The 22,039-nt window shown below is 27.9% G+C and overlaps 1 protein-coding gene across 1 annotated transcript; it reads left to right on the forward strand.

Annotated features, from left to right (window-relative positions):
• The first annotated feature begins 288 nt into the window (after window positions 1–288).
• LOC115705274 (katanin p60 ATPase-containing subunit A1) lies at window positions 289–4,271 on the forward strand. Its single transcript, XM_030632564.2, has 7 exons — window positions 289–826; window positions 1,464–1,941; window positions 2,113–2,310; window positions 2,704–2,948; window positions 3,136–3,294; window positions 3,408–3,495; window positions 3,665–4,271. Exons 1-7 carry the CDS (start codon window positions 702–704, stop codon window positions 3,944–3,946), a joined length of 1,575 nt encoding a protein of 524 aa, XP_030488424.1. The 5' UTR covers window positions 289–701; the 3' UTR covers window positions 3,947–4,271.
• Window positions 4,272–22,039: the final 17,768 nt, after the last annotated feature.

Consider the following 22,039-nt stretch of genomic DNA (forward strand, 5'->3'; position numbering starts at 1 on the left):
TCAAATTTACGGTTTTAGTTTCTAAAGTGGTTGCAGCGCTAGTTGCAATAAGGATTTCTATACGACTTTTTGTTGCAATTTAGGTTGCAGCGTTAGTTGCGATAGAAGTTTCTATATAGAAATCCGTAAAAATGCAAAAACAAACTGTTTTAAAGTGTAAAAATGAAAAAACTCCTAAAAAGTTTATATAGTAAAATTATAAATAATATATAATTTTTTTTGAACGTTCCTTATTTTTTTATTTCCTTTCTAATTTTATGAGAAGAAGAAGAATCAAAATTTGAAATTGGGAAGTTTTAAATAGATTCGTTAGAAAAGGGAAGAAAGAAGAAAGAAAAGCGAAAATTAGAAAATAAGTGAGCCCAAATGGGCCCAAGTTCATGCTTTATGAAAATTTTGGGCCCTACAATTGAAGATTATAAAGCCCACCCACCCACCAGCACCATCATTATCCATCTGAAACTCCAAGTCGCCAAGGGGCAATATAGTAAGCTCACTCCCTTCTTCCCTGAAACGCTTAAACGTCGCCGTTAAGCTTCGCTGTGTCTTCTCCATCACCTCAACTTAGAGAGAGAAGCTATACATTACGGTTCTACCTTCTAGAGAGAGAGAGAGCTCCATCGGCCTCTTTTTCTACATGAATTTGACTGAGCAGTAGTCGTACGGAGAATTAGGGTTTGTTGTTTGAGTTTCCCGGTAAAATGGTGGGCGCTTCTTCGCTCGTTGGCCTCCAAGATCATCTGAAGTTGGCAAGGGAATACGCTCTTGAAGGAATCTACGACACCTCCATTATCTTCTTCGACGGTGCTATTGCTCAGATCAACAAGTACTTTTCTTCGTCTTTCCCCATTTTTTCAACTAGTGTTTGATGTTCTAGGGTTTCGTTTACTGATGCTTTTGAAAATTCAAGCTTTAATTTTTGATTGTTGCAGAGAATGTGGGTGTTCTTGGTTTTGGGATGTTTTAGTTTATCTTCTTGGATAATTTAATCGCATTTATTGTTGATCTGATTAGTTTGACTGGTAACTAAGCTTTTTTGCATGAATTACTATATTCTATGGGCTCTGTCTGACTTCAAAAACTTTAGAATGTTTGGAGACATTCTATATTCATTATACACAAACAAAACTGGGACTTCATTTTGTGGTTTGTGAATTTCGGGTTATATTACATTAATAATTATGTGCTACAAAATCCAGTGAAACGATGCTGTTTAATTTACTCAATTTTTAAAATTGACAATAGGGTGCAAAGGCTGAAGTTTGAACCTTTATTTTAGTTTCTTTTAATAAAAAATATGTTCTTGATACTTTCTCTTGTCAAAGCAAGTTAATTTTTTTTTGTGGAACCGCTTTGAGTATCAAATAAATTGGACACTGGTAATTGATGTTGCTTTGTTGGGTTGTTTGGTGCCGTGCCTCTGCTCACTTATATATTGATTTTAAGTTTTCCTACTTGTTTAGGCACCTAAACTCACTCGATGACCCTTTGATTCGTTCAAAATGGATGAATGTTAAGAAAGCCATTTCCGAGGAAACGGAAGCTGTGAAGCAATTAGATGCAGAAAGAAGGGCATTTAAGGAAATTCCAACTGGTCGACGTGCTGCTTCTCCTCCTATACATTCCAAGTCTTCCTTTGTTTTTCAACCATTGGATGAGTACCCGACTTCGTCAGGTACACATATGGATGATCATGACCCTGATGTTTGGAGGCCACCAAGTCGGGACACAAGTCGCAGAACTGCAAGGGCTGGCCCCGGTGGTATGAGGAAGTCGCCACAGGATGGGGCTTGGTCACGAGGTGGTGCTACTAGACCTGCACCAAGTGCTCGTGGTGGTGCAAAATCAGGTGCGTCAAGCAGGGTTAACTCAGGGGTCAGAGCATCAACTACTGGAAAAAAAGGCACTAGCTCGGGAAAATCGAGCAAGGGGGATTCAGCAGTATGTTACATCATTTCAATAAGTTTGTTTTGTCATAAGATTGTAGTTTTGAGATTCTATTATAAAGCTAAATCTTTTATCAGTTATTGTAAAGAATAATCCATTTAGTAGGGTTTGAAATTTGATGGTAAAGACTTAATTTATTATTGATATACTTGTTGAAATTTTCAGAATGGCGATGCTGAAGATGGGAAGGGTAAAAAGAAAGAGTACGAGGGACCTGATCCTGATTTGGCTGCAATGCTGGAAAGAGATGTCCTCGAAACCAGCCCCGGAGTGAGATGGGAGGATGTCGCTGGATTGAGTGAAGCAAAAAGACTTTTAGAGGAGGCTGTTGTGCTTCCTCTCTGGATGCCAGAATATTTCCAGGTAATCTTTCTTAAATGGCAAGCAAATTATCTTATTTTATCTTACTCAAGGATCCAGACAGCCATTACTATTTGATGACATTACTAACTGTTTAAAATAATCTTCTGCTGATTAGCTTTTATTGGCATGTTTTTTCTTTTATATTACATGTTTCTGGCTATTGCAGCCAGGAGCAGATTTCTGGGCCTTCTGGTTGTCCCCATGTTCTTAGTTAACATTGATAAAACTGAATATGGCTCTATTAACTGACAGATGAGTGAAAAAATATTTTTTTTCTTCTCTAGTCTTATATATTGATATCAAAGTTTTTTTTGGGTTTCATTTCTACGTAATTAGTGATTAGTACGTTCTTTCAATTCATCCAAAAATTTCTCTCATCACATTGAACTTTAGGGAATTAGAAGACCATGGAAAGGCGTCCTCATGTTTGGACCTCCTGGAACCGGAAAGACATTGCTTGCTAAAGCTGTTGCTACAGAGTGCGGCACTACATTTTTCAATGTCTCTTCCGCTACATTAGCTTCAAAATGGCGTGGAGAGAGTGAGCGCATGGTACGATGCTTATTTGATCTTGCAAGATCTTATGCTCCAAGTACAATCTTCATTGATGAGATCGATTCTCTCTGTAATTCTCGAGGGTAAGGAGTAAGAACTATATTTTAGTAGTAGAACTTTTTGTAATTTTTGGCACTTTGCAAGTGTTCAATTCATATAACCATAAAAATCTATGACTGTTTTTTTTTTTTGAAAATATTTTCATTGTGATTCTTATCATGCATTTAGCAATTTTACCTGTATTGATCTCAATTTAAAAAATATATTCAGAGCATCAGGGGAGCATGAATCATCTAGAAGGGTGAAATCTGAGCTTTTAGTTCAGGTAGATGGTGTAAACAATACCTCCACAAATGAAGATGGCAGCCGTAAAATCGTGATGGTTTTAGCAGCTACTAACTTTCCTTGGGATATAGACGAGGCATTAAGGTTGGGTTTGGTATTTTTGTTTGGAGTTGAATGTTACTGGGATTTTGCACTAAATTTTTCATCAAGTAGATCTTTTCTGAACGTTCATCTGATTGGTGGTATTCCAATTTCAGGAGGAGGCTGGAAAAGAGAATATATATTCCTCTTCCAAATTTTGAAAGTCGCAAAGAGCTTATACGGATCAACTTGAAAACTGTTGAGGTAATTGCTTGTTTAAAGTCATTTACAAGGCTATCTGGGCTTGTACGGTTGTACCCTAATAATAACCTTCAAAATGAAACTTACCAAAGACAAGCAAAACTCATTGGCTCAAATTGTCTGGTTTTATTGTAGTTTATTATTTGAAATTAATCCTATGCATCTGTTTTAGGTGGCCACTGATGTGGATATAGATGATGTGGCTCGTCGAACTGAGGGATACAGTGGTGATGATCTAACAAATGTCTGTCGAGATGCTTCCTTGAACGGGATGAGGCGCAAAATTGCTGGGAAAACTCGTGATGAGATTAAGAGCATGTCCAAGGATGATATTTCGAAGGACCCTGTTGCCATGTGTGACTTTGAAGAAGCCTTAAAGAAGGTCCAACGAAGTGTTTCTCAATCTGACATCGAACGCCATGAGAAGTGGTTTCAAGATTTTGGTTCGGCCTAGGACCATACAAAAGATCAAAAGCCATAATGAAGAGTGAAAAGGTTTTGAATATTGAGTGCTCCAGCTTGCTGAAACTCCAAGTGAGTTTTGTTTGTGTTTACTAATTGCTTGTGGTATTTGTATCTGTAATCATTCATGTAATGTAATTTTTTTTTTTGTTTATTTCATTTCAATGATTTTATTTGTTGTTGTTATGATTATATATTTTTATCCTTATCATTTTGACATGCTCATGTAGTGTAATTTACAGTATTTAAAGAGGAAATCTTGCCAATCAACGGTTGGTAATGGTTACCATTTGTAGTCGTAGTTATTAACAAGCAAACTAAAGTTGTAGGTTGGCTTATTTTCAAATCCCAATCAATGAAACCAGAACATAACTACAACAAAACTTATATGTCAGATCGAAGAACAAATACGAAATCAAACAAACACAACTAAAATGTGGGAAGCCCATTATCAAAAAAAAAAAAAAAAAAATGTGGGAAGCCCCAACAAAACTCTCTGTAGTCTGTACCATTGATATCAGTTTAGTACCACGAGATTCCCCTGCCCAGACAGACCAGACGCACAACAGAGAGCCTTATGCTTAGAGCATCTCGGTAGTTCATTGAAGTGGTCTTGTCACATATGCAAAATTAATTTTATGTAAAATATCCTTCAATATAAACAACTGTCATATTCTTTTTTTTTTTTTTGTTGAGGATTTTTTTTTTTCAAAAAAATTATTAATTTAATGTAATGTGATATTGAGTGAACAATTTTTAAAGTTGTCAATTATTAGAATAGTTTTTTTTTTAAGAAATAATGTCAAATTTTATGTAATGAAAGTGAAAATACAAAATAATATTTTGTAATAATGTGTATATTTTGACAACTATGAATATTCATTGAAAATGCTCTTAAAGAGCATCAATAATGTACATATAATTTAATAATACAATATCCAATAATATGAAAGATAAAAAATAAAAAAATAAAATAAGAAAAGCAACAGTGGTTGGCAGAGTATAGGAAGCTTATGTTTTCCATAAACTTGTTTGGATGCAGAAACACCAAGCTACAGCTTTTAGTTTAGGAAACTAGTGTTGATGATGAGATGTACCAAAACACTCTCACACACACACCACACGTGTAAACGAAAAAACGAAACTCAGAAACTGGACGGTGGACAGTGGTCACCACACCATTATCCGAGGTTGTCAAAAATTGAATAAAATATCCATTTTATAACAGATTTACTACTTTAGTCTAAGTGAGTCTCTATAGGAACAGAAAATCAAGACCAAACTTATGTTGTTCACTGAAGTCCTTCGTCAATTTGAGAACATATTTACTAAAAAATAAAGTTTAAGAATAAATTTATCAGAAGGTATATAATTTAAAAATTAATTTGTCAAAATTTATATAATTTAAGAACATGTTACAATACAAATATGCTTCGTAAGTTAATAATGAGTCTTTTTTCTTTAAAAATAAATAATAATGAGTCTTTTTTTATTAAAAATAATTTTATATGTTGGAAAAAATTGTGTACAATAATCCATTTATTTATTTGCATATATTTATATACAAACATGATATAATGATCGAGTTTTTGGGTCATTTGTAACAACTTTCAATACCTTATCCATCTTACAACATGGTTTGGAAAATTTTATTGGGTTAAAATTGATTCTCTAAACTTAACTCATATTATTATAGTAGAATATGTTAATAATTATAAAATCTAATTTTATATCTCTCATTTTAAATACGCGACCCTCTTTCTTTTTCTTTTTTCTCTCCTACTCTTTGAACTCACTTAAAAAAACTTGACCCACAACCCACAACCTCAGTCCCTTCTCTCCACGACCACAACGATCCAAAGACCTAACGATTGACCACAAATTCTCCACTCGCAATATCGTCAAAAGTAAGTATATTTTTTTTTTATATGATTTAGAATTAAAATATATGAAATTATTGATATGTTTATTTAGATTTAGGGTTAAAGGTATGTGATTTTGAGTTTGGATTAGATTTAAGGTTGAAATAGCCGAATAAGTGTTTTGGGGGCAAATCTAGATTTTTGGCCTGGTTCGATGCAAGCCTGATACAAGCTTGATGTATTTTTGTTGATGGAAAAAAATAAAGGTTGAAGATAATAGCCCAATGTAAGCCCGATGCTAGGCCTGATATAAGGCTCGATAGTGTGTCTAAGTTTTATATATTTTTTTTTGTATGGCTCAATTGGACCAATGTATTAGGGCTGTTAATCTGATCTAATCCGTATATTTTTGGTAAAACTTAGTGCATATTTTATATTTTGGATCCAATATTATCCGATCCGCATAGCAGTTTAAATCCATTCCAATCCAATCCTCAATAGTACTAATTGGATCAATTACTTTTTTTTTGATGATAAATTATTTAATATTTCATTAAAATGGATTTTTTTTTTTTTTGAAAATAAACTATTGCTTCTTATATCCAATAATAATCTCTTTCCATCTCCATTACCTACAAATCAAATCAATATGTTAATATTATATGTATTTATCTTAGATGATAAAAAATAAAATAAGTATTACAATATATATATATATATATTTAAATTTACACTAAAATATATGTAATTATTACTAAAATAAATAAACTAGCGTATATATTTATCTATATTTAGAAGTTTTTTTTTTCTTTTTTAAAATATTACTAGAAAATTAATATATATTATATATTATAAATTTTTAGATATATATAATTAAACGAGCATTAGATTGGATCAGTTACTTTTTGAGATCAAAGAACATTCAATCCGCACAAGTGTAGATTTTAGATTTTTCAATCCAATTCAATCCGCGTAAGTGCGGATAATCTGCATTTTTATAGATTGGATTGGATTGTGCGAATTGGATTGGATCGGATAATTTGTGAACAACCTTACAATGTATGGTCCAATATTATCTTAAGTTAACACATACATCGATCCAATAGGCCTTACAAAAAAAGTATAAAACTTAGGCACACTATCAAGCCTACATCAACCTATCATCTTCAACTTTTATCCCTTTTGAATAACAAAAATACACCATGTCTATATCGGGTGCATTAGACAAGGCTAAAAACCCAAATTTACCCGCAAACATATATTCGATCATTCCAACACTAAGTTTAACCCAAACTCAAAAATTATAGACCTTTTAACTTTAAATTTAATTTTAATTTCAAATTTTATTGTGATTAAAAGTAAAATCTTTTGTAGTGTAAATAAACATATCAATAATTTTATATATTTTAACCTTAATAAATCAAAAAAATAAAAAAAACGATCCTTACCTTTAATAAGTCGACACTGTCGATGGAGAAACTGTTAGATTTATAATTACTGCATATAATTATGTAAAATTATTTTTTTGTATGCACACGTATATTGTACTAGTATATATATTTTTTCTGAATATATATAATGTATATATATATATATTATGGTACATTCTATACGAGTACAGACTACAAAATAGTGTATTTAATTTGTTGAATTAATGCGTGCATGTGTTTGCTCTGTTTACCTAACAACATATAAGACAATCAATATTATTATATTTATGTACCAAGCAACCAGGCAATCATATTTAATTAATTATCTATACGTACTTTTGTTCTTTCTACTGTCCCATATATTTCATTGTTTCTTTTTTTAAATATATATAAGAGTTATTTTCATGGACACATCTAGTAACTCTAGTTAATTTAAACACGGTACTCTTAACAATGACAGGATATATTTATTCTATACACTCAAAATGTATGATATATATAAAATATATTTTTTTAGAATAAATGTACAATGAATTATTATCATGTATTTTTCTACATTATCTTCTTTGATCATATTATATGTTATTATTATTTGAAGAATTCGATCTGTTTTCTTATATAATTATTTTGGGACATATATATATGTTCCTATTATTTTATTACACAAATGACAAGACAAACAACTGTAAAGGAATAAAAGAATTCAATCTCTCAAATGATCTCTCCCTCTCTCCCTCTATGCTAAAAGGCACCAGTGGTGTCTAGCACCCTATTATGTGTCAATATTGTTATTGGTCTAACTAAGTATCGGTCCTATATAGTTTAATATAATAATTTTTAGAGAGTATTATTAACCAATCGCAACGCACTATCTCAACTAGGCACTACTGTCTAATAATAATACTTTATATATAAATATATCAGTGATGACGTGGCAATTAATGCCGAAGCTGTTGTTGTATATATCTAATTCTTATAAGAGCATTGCTATTGGGCACCAGTGGTGGTTAGCACCTTCTAAATGTGTCGACTTGCAATTGGCTAGCGATACTCTATAAAAATTATTATATTAAACTATATGGGACCCGATACTTAATTGCACCAATAGCGATATTGACACGTAGGAGGGTGCTAGGCACCAGTGGTGCCCTTTAGCATTTCTCTTCTTATAATGTGTTCCTAATTAATTGACGATTGTGTATAATATTCCTAATTATTTTTTATAAAGTGTTCCTAATTAATGTACTGTTCTGAATTTATTTTTAATAAATTATTCATTATCGAAAAAAAAAAGTTGTATCCATTATTAATATGATCGAATATATATTTATATAAATGAATCATTTCCAAGGGATCGAGTTAAAGCTAAAAAACACGTCACTTCAAACTGCAAAAATTTTAAATAATTTTAAACGTTTTGAAAGAAATTTTTTCATATATATACAAAAAAAAAAAAGTTGTCTTAATAAAAATACTCATATTTTCTTTCTTTTAATTATTGTGTAAAATGTAGATCATTATCTTTGTGGCAAGATATATACGATCTTTTTGTACAATACTACAGCGCATGCAAAATATATTATATTGTGTTTCTTTCCTTCATTAATTAATATTATATACTATATATATTGATATATATCTTTTTTTTTATTGTATTTATTCCAATAATCTATAACATGTCATAATTTTCCATGAAAAATAAAATATGATATTGGAAAAATAAGTACTGTCAGTAGTAATTAACTTTCATTTTTGGAATATTTGATATTAAATAATATCATGCTCAATATGAAGAATGATAGTTACTGGATACAGTAGTACTGCCATGATTATCTAATAATATACATATATTTCACAAATTTCTATATATTATTGATATTATTTTAATAAAAGAAGCAGTATAAGGAAAAAGGATATATTTAGAGGGCCAGCTAGGCCTGTAGTATTTCTTCTTGATGCCCTCAATAATAATAATAATAATAATAATAATAATAATAATAATAATAATAATAATAATAATAATAATAATAATAATAATAATAATAGTCTAAAACGGTTTGAACATAGTAGTGAGCGAATTGACTTGCCCTTGTTTTAGTATGTACTAGTGGCGATCCAGTGAAATGAGATTCAATTAATGATAAATTTATAGAAAAATTTACACCTTACTGTAAAACAAAATATATAGTATAATCCTTACAAAAAAAAGTATATAATATAAAAGAAGCATACCTATATGTATATACTAGTAAAATATATATAAAAAAAATGGTTTAACATATAAAAATATTGTTGGTAGAAGAATTTAGACAATACCAAATATGTGAGTATTTAAATAAAAGTTGAAATACTTACTAACAGTTATGTGAGTATTCACTTAGAATAGGGAGTACTCAAAATATAGACTACTAATATATAAAAACAAAAATAAAAATAAAGAGAAAATATTATAGTAGTTCAGTTAGAATTTAGTCTGCTTAGTTTATTTAATTCGGATCACCCTTAATATAAAAATCAAGTGTCCTTTAGAAATACATAACTGATATGTAACGTCCCCGCTTCAAGTCTCCATTGGCTCCTTACACCCACGATATAATGGCTTTTATACACGAGTATGCCACTCTAGCTGCTTCATGGATTGTTGACTGACCCTACAGACCAACACGAGTGTTTTTAGCGTGCTTTGTCCTCACTCACACGCATCCTGAGAAAACTTCTCAGGAGGTCACCCATCCTTGAAATTGCTCCAGGCCAAGCACGCTTAATTGTGGAGTACTTCTTTCGAGATGGGCTACCGAAAAACAAGATGCACCTTGTTGATATAGGTAGTACCAATCAATCCATTTAAGCTCTCTTCCTCTGTGTAGTCCCATACCCACACAACCTCAGGATCATCCCACTTGACCTTTCCTGGGCGATGTGGGATTGCACAACTTACCCGGTATTTCCCCTTACAGATCACGGGACTACTGACTGTCACATGATTATTGGTTTAAAATTGTTTTACAATAAATGACATTTAATCAAGATAAACATTTAAAGAATAAATGAAGAACAGTTTTGTCCGTTCTTAAATTGATTGCAACAACGTATGCGACTTGATAAACCGCGACCTGTCCATTCATATTTCAACACTTGAGCTCGCGGGCTCTTCAGTGTTGTATTCACAGGATGGGCCTTTAGGCCTATTTCGTTATATGTCTGTGTTCACTCTTGATCGCATAATTGTACATTCTATCCGTTGACAACTTAGAACATGCAAGTTCCCGACGAATCATTAATCATTTGGACCAGATTTTTGTAAAGAGACGATCTTTACTAATCGCAAGAAAGATATACTTAATCATTGCATATGATCTATACGCGCGACCATTATTTACTTCTCTTAATCTTGCTTATCTTTTGACTATATGACGCATATATATGGTAAATGACTGTCTCAGTCGCTTCTTCTAGCAAGTTTACTTCAAGCGGGGTCAGCTTTACTAAAGCTAATCATTGACACATCATCTTTTTTCTTCGAGAACTGAGTCCATACGTGTCAATTATATACAAAAATGTACTCATTTTCCTAAGCCAAAAATTTGCACAATAACAAATATCAACTTTGCAATATTATAATTTCTTATATAAATAGTTTAACATATAAATATCAAAACTTTCTATTTAGTGGTTATACATATCACATCACACATATATAATATATATTATAATTTTTATTTAATATATAATAATTTAATTAAAATATTATAAATATGCTATTTATTTTATCAAAGTTTTGATGTTTAGAATTATTTTAAAAGTTTGAAATCTATTTATTTATAATTTGTAACAGAAAATATTAGTAAGATAAATAATAAAAAAAGAGCAAACTAAATATTATTTGTATATATAGAAAAATCTACAAAAATTAAAATATTAAAGAAAAAAAGGAAAAAAATAAAACTTAATTAAAACATGCGTATATATTAGAGAATATGAGAATTAATTAATAATATTTACAGAGAAGATTCATTATATTATTTATAAAGAAAAATTATTCGGTACGAAAAAGTGGGTCTTATGATAATGATCATATTCTTTTTTTTGAAACCAATAATAATCATATTCATGATGGTGAATACTTTGAGAAAAGATAAAGATGACATTTGGAATATTTTGTGTCAAAATAAATTATAATATAATAAAATATATATGAAAGGGAAGAATGAAAATACCTAGCTAGATTATGTTAAAAAAATAAATTGGATTTTTACTTTTAAATTTTTTTCCTGTTGTAAAAATTTACTCAAAATTATATAATTGGTTATAAATATTTTTCTTTAATTATATTTTACTTGTTTTTTTAAAATAATTTACTTATATAGTTATAAGTTACATATATATTAATTATAGGAAAGACTTATTAAATAACTTTAAAACTATTTAAAATTTAATTTATTAATATTAAACTTACAAATAATAGCTTTAAAATAATATACATATATATACTTTTATAATTTACTATTAGAACACTATTAATATATTTATATTTTATCTAATTAAAATTTTTGTAACATATAAAAGTTAAAAACAAAAATATACAATAATAATCAAAATTTGGAGAGAGAATCCTATTTATCTATAACTACTATAAAAGTGAGAATATTGTTTTGGGCTTCCACATATTAAATTACTAAAAAGTCTTCACTTCTCACCTTTAATTTATTATGTTGAGGTTAATCATATACAAAATATGTGGTGATTAATTGCTTTTTTTATTTTTTATTAATAACTACTATGACAATTTTGTTTTGGGCTTCCACATATTAAATTTATTATGTTGAGGTTAATCATATACAAAATATGTGGTGATTAATTGTTTTTTTTTTTTTGACTAAATTATCATTTATATGTGAATGATTGAGTTTAATTGATTAATAAAACTAAATTTTACTCAATATATGTAAGAACATGTTTTATTGTTTTTTTTTATTCAATATAGTTGCATATATATATATATATACATATTTGTAAGAATAATAGTATGCAAAAATAAATATTTAGAGTTTTTTTTTAGCAAATTTAGCCTTAACTTTATCACCCTATATAATTTACTAAGAATTACATATTATAATTTCACATTAAAAAAATAATTTTAATAATTTTAATTTTCTACTTTTTGTAAAGAATTACATAACATAATTTCACATTAAAAAAATAATTTTAATAATTTTATTTTTTTTACTTTTTATAGTATACATTCTTCTATTTTTTTTTTCTTTTGGTCTTTTTTTTTAAGAAGAGAAAATAAGTGTTTATTAAAGATTTTTTAGGACCACTATTAAATTGTATTTTTTTTTAAGATTATCTTTGAACTAATCTTATTGTTAAATATAAATGAATTATGTTAGATTTTATCGCATATAGTTAATAAAATGTTCAGATCGTATTTAATGAGAAATATAAAAATTGTGTTATATTTTATACAAACATTTAATTTGTACATGACACATGCTATACTGAATTAAAACTCAACCTTGAAAGAAAGTGGAGTTGGAGTCAGATTGCTTAGTAGCAGTACAAGCTATTAAGAAAGAATCTTATCTTTTAACTGATTTAGCACATTAATAAAAATTATATATTTACTTCCAAAAAGATTACACGTGCGTAGCACGTAGCACGTGTTGTTGCAACTAGTATTATATTAAATACTAAAATAATGTTGGACTACACTAGTACTAGCTAGTCTTCGATCCAATGTAGCTACATTTCATCTATGTAATGGAGAGAGAGTACAAATATATAAGGCCGTTATATAATTAATATTATTGCAATAATAATAATAATATATAATAATGATGGCAATAAAATAATGAGTAGAAAAAGCAAAAATGATGTCCATCTGCTTGATTTTCTCCATATCCTTATCTAGTATCTACTACTAACATATAACAAATATTAATTAGCTATAATAAATAAATTTTAATTAAAAAATTCCCTTAATTAACATTAATAAAATAATCTAATTATTAGAAGTTTAACACGAGGTTGGCACACATTTCAATTTCTAATCAGAAATAGATTATGTATATTATTAAAAAAAATCCCTGGACCCTAGCCAGCTTATACGTAAAATAAAATTAAAAAATTAGAAAAAAAAAAACAAAATATGGAATTTCCATTTGTATCGATCGATCTGCAACATATATGGGGTGAGTGAAGTGTCGTCCGAATCAAATTCTTGATGAAGGTATTTTTTTTTCCTGAAGATAAAGAGAAAAATATGAATTATACATGATATGATGCATATACTAGTACTTTATATACTTTATACATAAAATTTATTAAAATTACTGTTTATGAGGGTTTAATTAGCTTTATTTTTATTTTAGCGCATACATAGAAAATAATATATATGTGACGTTTGATAATGTTTTTATTTTATTTTTTAATTTTATTTAAGTCGGATCCGGAGCTGATGTCGAGGTTTGGGTCCGGGATCAGAGTATAGGGACAGGTCCAGGGGTCGGTGTCCAGGTTCGGGTTGGGTCTGCATTCGGGGTCGAGCTCGAGTATGGATTCGGGAGTCTGGATCTGGATTCGGGTCTAGGGCCAAGGTCCAAGTCCCAATCTGGAGCCGAGGTCGGGTCCGAGTCTGAATTCGAGTTTGTGTTTGGATTTGAATTCGGGTGTTGGGTTAGTTCTGGATCTAGATTTGGGGTCTGGGTGTGAGTTTGGTCGAAGTCTAAAATATTAAATAAGAAAAAAATAATTTAAAAAAATATTAAAAGTGATTCTTTTTTATTTTAAAAATTTTTAAAATTTTAATTTTTAATTAAAAACAATTTTATTTAATATATTTTTTTAAAATATTACTACTTTTTTAATTAAAAAAAAAACAACTAATTTAAAAATATTTACCACACAAAGGCGACCATATATAATTGACGTCAAAAAAAAGAGCTTATCAAATTAGTTGATAATATACCTTTGAAGCCAGAACTTTATTTGATTATATATTATTTTTTGGACTAAATTTACACATAGCATTTTGAATTTTGGTAAGTGTTATATATATTTGTATATAAGTCATACATTGTCACGATCTATACGTACTCATATATATATATATATATATATATATATATATTTTTATATATTAAAAGTGCCTATCTAACGGCAATTCTTAGTTTAACGATTCTTAGTTTAACGATTTTTTTATTTTATTTAGCCTTACACGATTAACTTAACAAACTGTTAACGTTAAACGTTAACAAATAATTAAATAAACTCAATAATTAAACCAAAAAATTAAACAATCTTTTTTTAAATTAAAAAAAAATATCTTACACACATATCTCTCTAACAAATCCTACCATTTTTAAAATTTTTTTACACGACTAAATTCAAATTTCAAAAAGTAAACCCAATAATTAAATCAAAAAATTAAATAATATCTACGATTAACTTACATATCTCTCTAACAAACTACAATTTTTTGAAATTTTTTTACACTGCGATTAACCCATTCATTACTCATACAGGCAAACACAACAAAAGCCTCTCTCTCTCAATTTCACCTACTGAAACAGAATGCAATCATCACTTGTTAATTCTCATTACTTTTGGTAAAATTTACACCTTTAATACTTATTTGTTACTTTTGTTGTGCTATTTTGAGTGAAGGTAGCTTTATAATGAGCAGATGAAATTTTAATACTTCTTTGTTACTTTATAATCGAGACTTTGAGAATTGAGGGTTCCTTCTTTGTCTAATTTACACACGCTTTGCTTATTCTTAATTTTGTAATATTTATTTTTCCAGGTCAAATATGTTCTTGCTGCTATTATTTTAAGAACTGGAACAAATGCAACATATATTATAACCTTATTATTATTGTTTCCAATATGTTTTTACTGGACATAAAACTTTAATTTAAATTTATTATTCAAATCTCTCTAAATTAAATATTATTTATTTTTTATTCATTTATTTCCTTCCGAACTCATAATATAATACTTAATATAAAACATAACATACGTGCATCGCACGTAACAATATACTAGTATATATATATCTATATGATTGGATTAAATATGGATCCGTACTACTTCTACTAATTTTTTTTTTATTGTAGTATTTATATATTACATTGCATAATTTGAAACTCAAACTCAAGACTTCCAACACACACCCTCCTATGACCACATGAGTTTTTTTTTTTTTTTTTTTTTGAAAATAAGCGTTTTCATATATTAAAATAAACTAGACCTCATGGTCGTTACATAAAATATTCTCCGGTAAGGAGTGGATCGGAATAGATCCATACATTTGGCGGTTAAAAGCCCATTTGGTCACATTATGGGCCGCAAAGTTACTGTTCCTACTAATGTTCGAAAAGTTATAAAATATGAAATAAGGAGAAGACTTAGTACAATAGAAGACATAGTTGTGAAGAGCCCAATAAATCACCTTCCCATTAATAGCGTTGATAGCTAGTCTTGACCACATGAGTTAAAGCTCAAGTTATTCTACTTCTACTAACCTTATAAAAGTAGATATAGATTAATATAGATAACATATCTCTTTACATATCTCTTTACAAATTTGAAGGACTACAAGTCAACAATTTCAGATCCTACCCATACTAACTTTATTTATATATATATTTGCATTAATATTAACATTATTTAACATCATAGCAAAAAAAAAAACAGTATTATATATATATATATATATAGCCTACATTTGTTTGCATCCATTGATTTATTTTTCTTTCAGGGCACTACCTATAGGAGGCTAGGGGCGGTTCATTTATCTCGACAAAGACTCGTGCAAACTTTTAATTATCTCATACACACGTATATATACAGTAAAAAAATAATAAAGAACGAATTTATTTAATTAAACTTTAAGTTAAATCACACATTAAATTATTTTTTTAAGATATTTACAGTATTATTTAAAATTGGTACAAATAGATTATTAATTTTATCGTTTCCAGAATAAAATAATTTAATTAAATTACTATATTAGAGCTTTATTACACGATAAAAATTATATCAAAATACTACACTAAACAAAATAGTATTGTTCGGAATATATATTATAATATAATCGTATATAATTATATAATTTTTTTTTGTGAAAAAAATATATAGTTTTTCTATTGATTCTGATACATTATATAAAAAACGTACAGAAAATAATAAAGAAAAAATACATTTTTAATTATGAGAATGTTAGAACATATAATCGTAAAAACAATCAAGACAAAATAATATATTTATTTACTAATTAAGTAAATATATTTTTGATTAAATAAATAAAAATAGTAGTTTATAATAAATAAATTTTTTCTAAAAAAATAAGGTGCACACCACATATAAATATTTCCAATATCTTGAATTTCAATATTATTTATTCAGTATCTAATAATATATGTAATGTAGTGTACTGGTGTGCTGGAATTGGAAAATAGTGATGATCAAGTGATTGAATTAATTCAGCCCACTCTTTTAATAAATATAATTTAATTGTATATATTTATGGATTGCCACACAAAATGATGAGGAGATATATATATATGGGGCTATAGATAGGTGGGTTTGGAATTATTTTGACTAGTTGTGGTGTTCCGAAAGGTTTTGTCATTATCCTAAACTACAAATCAACCTCCCAATAATGCAAGGGGACGAGTGATTATGACTTGATCATCATCATCAACAACAAATTCATATATAAAATATTTGGCATCAATTTTGTCCTTTATATTGATTTTGTCCACTACTACTACATAGAGGGTAACAGAATTAATGTATTCCATTCATTTTCATAATTGTGTATATAATTGGATTCATTTAATGATTATTAATTATTACAAATTAAAGTATATATATAATAAATTATTGAGCTTATATAGAATAGAATACATTTGGTTTTAATTCAAATATATAAAATAAAGTTTAGAGTAAATAATATGAGACATTTCTTTTTATAAAAATAGTTCGACACTTTGCACCTTTTTTTTATTTTAATAAACTAATTAATATCTGTATTTATATGTCTAATATTTTATCTAACTAAGCGTGAAATGTGAAGTGCTTGATCAAATTATATTATTTTCACTTTTTCTTCTTCAATCCTTCCTTTTTCCTCCCTCTTTAATTCTTCTTTGCTTTATGTTGTGTTTGTATATATATTATAGTATATTATTTTAAGTATTTTTTGTGCTCTCCCATCATGGTGCGAGAGTTATTTTTGAAAAAAAAATTGTGTGTATTTTAATTAATTACAACATATTATATTTATAATTAAATATAATAAATATAAATATCATATTAGCTTTCACATAATAATTAAGTTATCTTACAAATATTATAGAAGTTACAAGTTCAAATTCTAACAAAACATTTTTATTTTTAATATTTAATTTACTTTTTGTATTCTTCACAAAAAACAAAATATGCCCCCTCAACTTTAATTCTCTCACGATCTATATATGTTTTATAGTTTAATTATTTGTTAAAATTATAAATTATTATTTTTATACTTTATTTTTCCTTGGTTATTTAATTATGCTAGTTAGGTATCTTGTGTGAGCTGTAATATTATTATTAGTGCAATTTAATATCGAATTCCATTTATATTTTAGTTTAATAAAAATTATAGAAAATCACTAGCTACGTATTTATAGAGCGCCACATTATAATGGTGCTAGACACCTTGGTGCCTCATAACAATGCTCGATTAAATAAATGGATGCCAAAGGAAATCCAGTGCCCGCTACAAAAAAGCTACTTTTAGTGACAACATAATTTTTTTGTGACTAAATGTGACTTTTAATCACAGCAAAAAGTTACTTGTGACTAAAACATAGGTTAGATACAAATTGTCACTAATTTAGTACTTTTAGTCATAACAATTATTGTGACTAAAAACACATTTAGTCACAACAAATTGTGATTTTTATGACTAATGCTTTTAACCATAAACCTTTTAGTCACAACGTAAGAATGATAGTTAATAATTAGTTACAATTTATTTTTGTTGTGACTAAAAGTAAAATTTTTCATAATGTACCTAACACTTTTATGATACGTAATATCACTATCGAAAGCAATTCAATATTAAATCTTATTTATTCTACTTCAATAAAAATCATATAAAACCGCTAACTATTTAATTTATATAACAATATACCTCATAGTAGTGCTATGGTATTGATCTCCTAATTAATAATGCTCATTAATTTAATTAATATATAATAATGACGTGTAATATTAATTAAAAAAATAAAATGAATATACATATTGATTCATGAGTACTTTTGTTGTCTCTCTCTCTCTCTCTCTCTCTCTCTCTCTCTCTCTCTCTCTCTCTCTCTCTTATGTACTAAAATTGATCGTGCAATAATATATATATAGTTTAGTGTTATTGTCAAATTGAAGCCTTTTGTAGATTGTCTTATTATGTATCCTATTCTATTCGTATATAGCTTAGCTAGCATGGTTAATGTTTTTCTACCATGGCAGACACAAGTACTTTAGTTGCATGAAACTACTATACTGCTTTTGATGCATGACATATCCACCGTTTTCTATTCTATTTTATATAAAATATATATAAATAATAAGAATAATTATTATATATAATATATAGTACGTACAATAATGTAATAATCACATATACAGCTTCTGTCGTCACTACAGAATAAAATATATATATATAACTTAATTAATTAATTAATTAAGCATGAAAACTATCGATGCATCCAATCCAATGAGGTTGATCAAACCGAAAGTATCATGCTTTTTTTGTCCATTATTATAATTCGATCATATTTTAGTTAATGCAAATTAATGTCAACTTAATTAAAGTATAAAAAGTTAAACAAAGCGACATTTGGAATTAAGAATTTTATTCTCAGTACAATATCTTCAACTTAAATTAATCAGTTAATTAATTGTGTTCATTTAATACATTTATGTACATCTACTTTTTTAAAGATTGGTCAATATAATTAATTAAAACCATATCTTTATCTGTGTTCAACTGTTCATGAATCATGGAAGGTTAAATAGTCCTATAATATAATAAACATATCTTTTCCTTCAAAAAAAATAAAATAAATAAACATATCTTTCTTGAGAGGAATGTATAGATCCTTCCAAAAAAAAAAAAAAAGGGGCCATCTTAATTCACATGCATATATATGCACGATTATTAATCCCAATTTCAGGCCTGAGTTAGAGGAAAATTACGTTAAAAAATTTACTTTAATTATTAGTTATATTAATTATTCATTTTTCTTTTAAAAAAAGAAAAGCGTGATATATAGAATATATAATAGCGTAGATCTTATAGTCGTTAGAAAATAATAAGTCTGAAACATTACATATATATTAATTATTGATTATCAAAGAATAATAAAGGCTATAAATTCTCCCTTTCTGATACTTTTGTTTTCTATTAAATATTGATCTCAAATACTATTTAGAATTCTATATTTTACAAAAAATTATTAATAAATTAGACTATATTTTTCTATTACACCAAAGTAGAAGTTTACCCTAATACTTTTCCCATTGGTTGGGACAAGAAATGTTTTGTCTGTATCCTCATTGCTCTATGAATTATATATTGATCGATCATGACCTCTGAAAATTGTACAACATAACATATTTTCTTTTCAGCAATCACTTGTAGCACTCTCACACAGTCTCACTCACAATTATTATAAATAGCAAACAATTTATTTATAATTTTTAAATTAAAGAATATATATATATTTTTTTTCTGATGAATTATAGCAGCCTTTGTTTGTGGCAAATATTAATAGAGAAAAATTGGTTGATAAAAAAAAAAAATAATAATGTATAATATATAGGGCACCGGGCGGGTATCATGCAAAGGATCAACCCGACCTACCCATGTTTGTGCCACGTGAACTGCATATGCATGCAGATTTGCAGAATGACTAATAATTATTTAATTATAATATATATAAAAATATGTATGATATGATTGCCTCCGACCAATTATATATACCTGGAGAATTTTTATTTTTTTTTTAAATTTTTATACACTTTAACTCTTTATTAAAATTCTCTTAAAGATAAAAGAAATTTTACTAAAAAAAAAATAAATTAAGTGTACATAAAAATTAAAATATAAAAGAATTTTACCCTAAATTGCTTTGTATACCTATTATCCCATAAATATATTAATCTAGTTTATATATTTAGTGATTTATAAAACACCATAATATATACTAGCGTGTATGCATGTATGATTTTCAACACTACTTGTAGTTTAATGATATAGAAATTGATTAGTAGTGTATGCAATACTAATATACTTAAGTCATCGTTCTTAAATTTTTAAAATAAAATACAATTGTAATGAGATAATATTTATTTATAAAATTTAATAAAAAAATCTAATAACAAAACCTTAACTTTCTCATCAAATGCTTTATATTTCACTAAAGTTATTTACACTTCTATTTCAATTAGAATTTATATATATATATGTATATATTAAACCCATTAACTGTATGAGTTAAAAAGAAAAATAACTATTTATCAGCTAATATTTTTTAATAAAGCAATAAAAATCTGAACTGAAAAGTCTAAACCTACATATACATATCACGTCACAATTTGTGTTTTTATTTTTAACAACACGTCACGATCGATTTGTTGAGTGAAAATGGAGACCACAAAAAAGAAAAAGGTTTAGTACACATCGTTAATTAATTATTATCAACGTACTATATGTGTCGATATATTATAATTAGGCCATTTTTATATATATAAGTTATCAAAGGAACAAAGAAGACCCATTTGGTAATGTGTTGGGGACATGCCCTAGAATTATTATTAATTGTACATATAGAAAGAGTGCAGTGTGTGTTGTGTGGTTTTATAATTTAAGTAGCCCACTAGCTAGCTAGGGTTCATATATGAGGACAAAAAACTATAAATCTAACCGGAAAATACCAAAATAAACTTTACTACTTTTCATCGAAATGACCAAATATATTTGCAAGTGAAAAGCATGTATATTCTATAACTATACACTATAAATAAAAAATATATATATATATTAATGCAGAAAGACGGAATTACCCTTGTAGCCATATGTTCCCAAACAGCGTACTTAATAAATTTATGACAATGGAAACCGAAAGGCTAAAATTGCCTACTTAATGACAATAATATATTGGGTCCCGAGGGGTGCTCTTGTACATAACTAGCGTATATATATATTAATATATATATATATATATATACCATATAGAATCGAGACATAATTTCAAAAAACGGCAATTTGGTCTTGTAACCAAAATAAGAGGTGTATTCTATGTCTTGTAGTGAAAAGAAATTAGTACCCAAGAATGGTGTGTAGTGTAGGGGGGAGAGCTAGGGATATATAGGACTTTGGGAGGGAAATAATAATAAGTAAAAGATTGTTTGATTTAGATGTTTTTCTACTTAAGGACAAGACAAAGGCACATGGAGAGAGCCAGACACCTCTCTCTCTCTCTCTCCTTTCGAACCTTGAAAGAGAGTTTTATTTTTCATATGATATTATTTAGCTGTAGAGAGAGAGAGAGAGAGGACAAGATGGTCCTTTCCCACTTTTGTTCTTTCCTTTGTCCAATACATAACACTCTCTAACCATTAATTCATTTCTTGTCTCCTTTCAAATTAACACCACTCACCACACACTCAAAACTCTCGTTTAATCAAATAATACTCATAAAGGAATGAAATTGCATTTTTGCCCCTAAACTATTTGAAACA

This window comes from Cannabis sativa, chromosome 1 (genome assembly GCF_029168945.1).
Source record: "Cannabis sativa cultivar Pink pepper isolate KNU-18-1 chromosome 1, ASM2916894v1, whole genome shotgun sequence".
Classification (NCBI taxonomy): Eukaryota; Viridiplantae; Streptophyta; class Magnoliopsida; order Rosales; family Cannabaceae; genus Cannabis; species Cannabis sativa.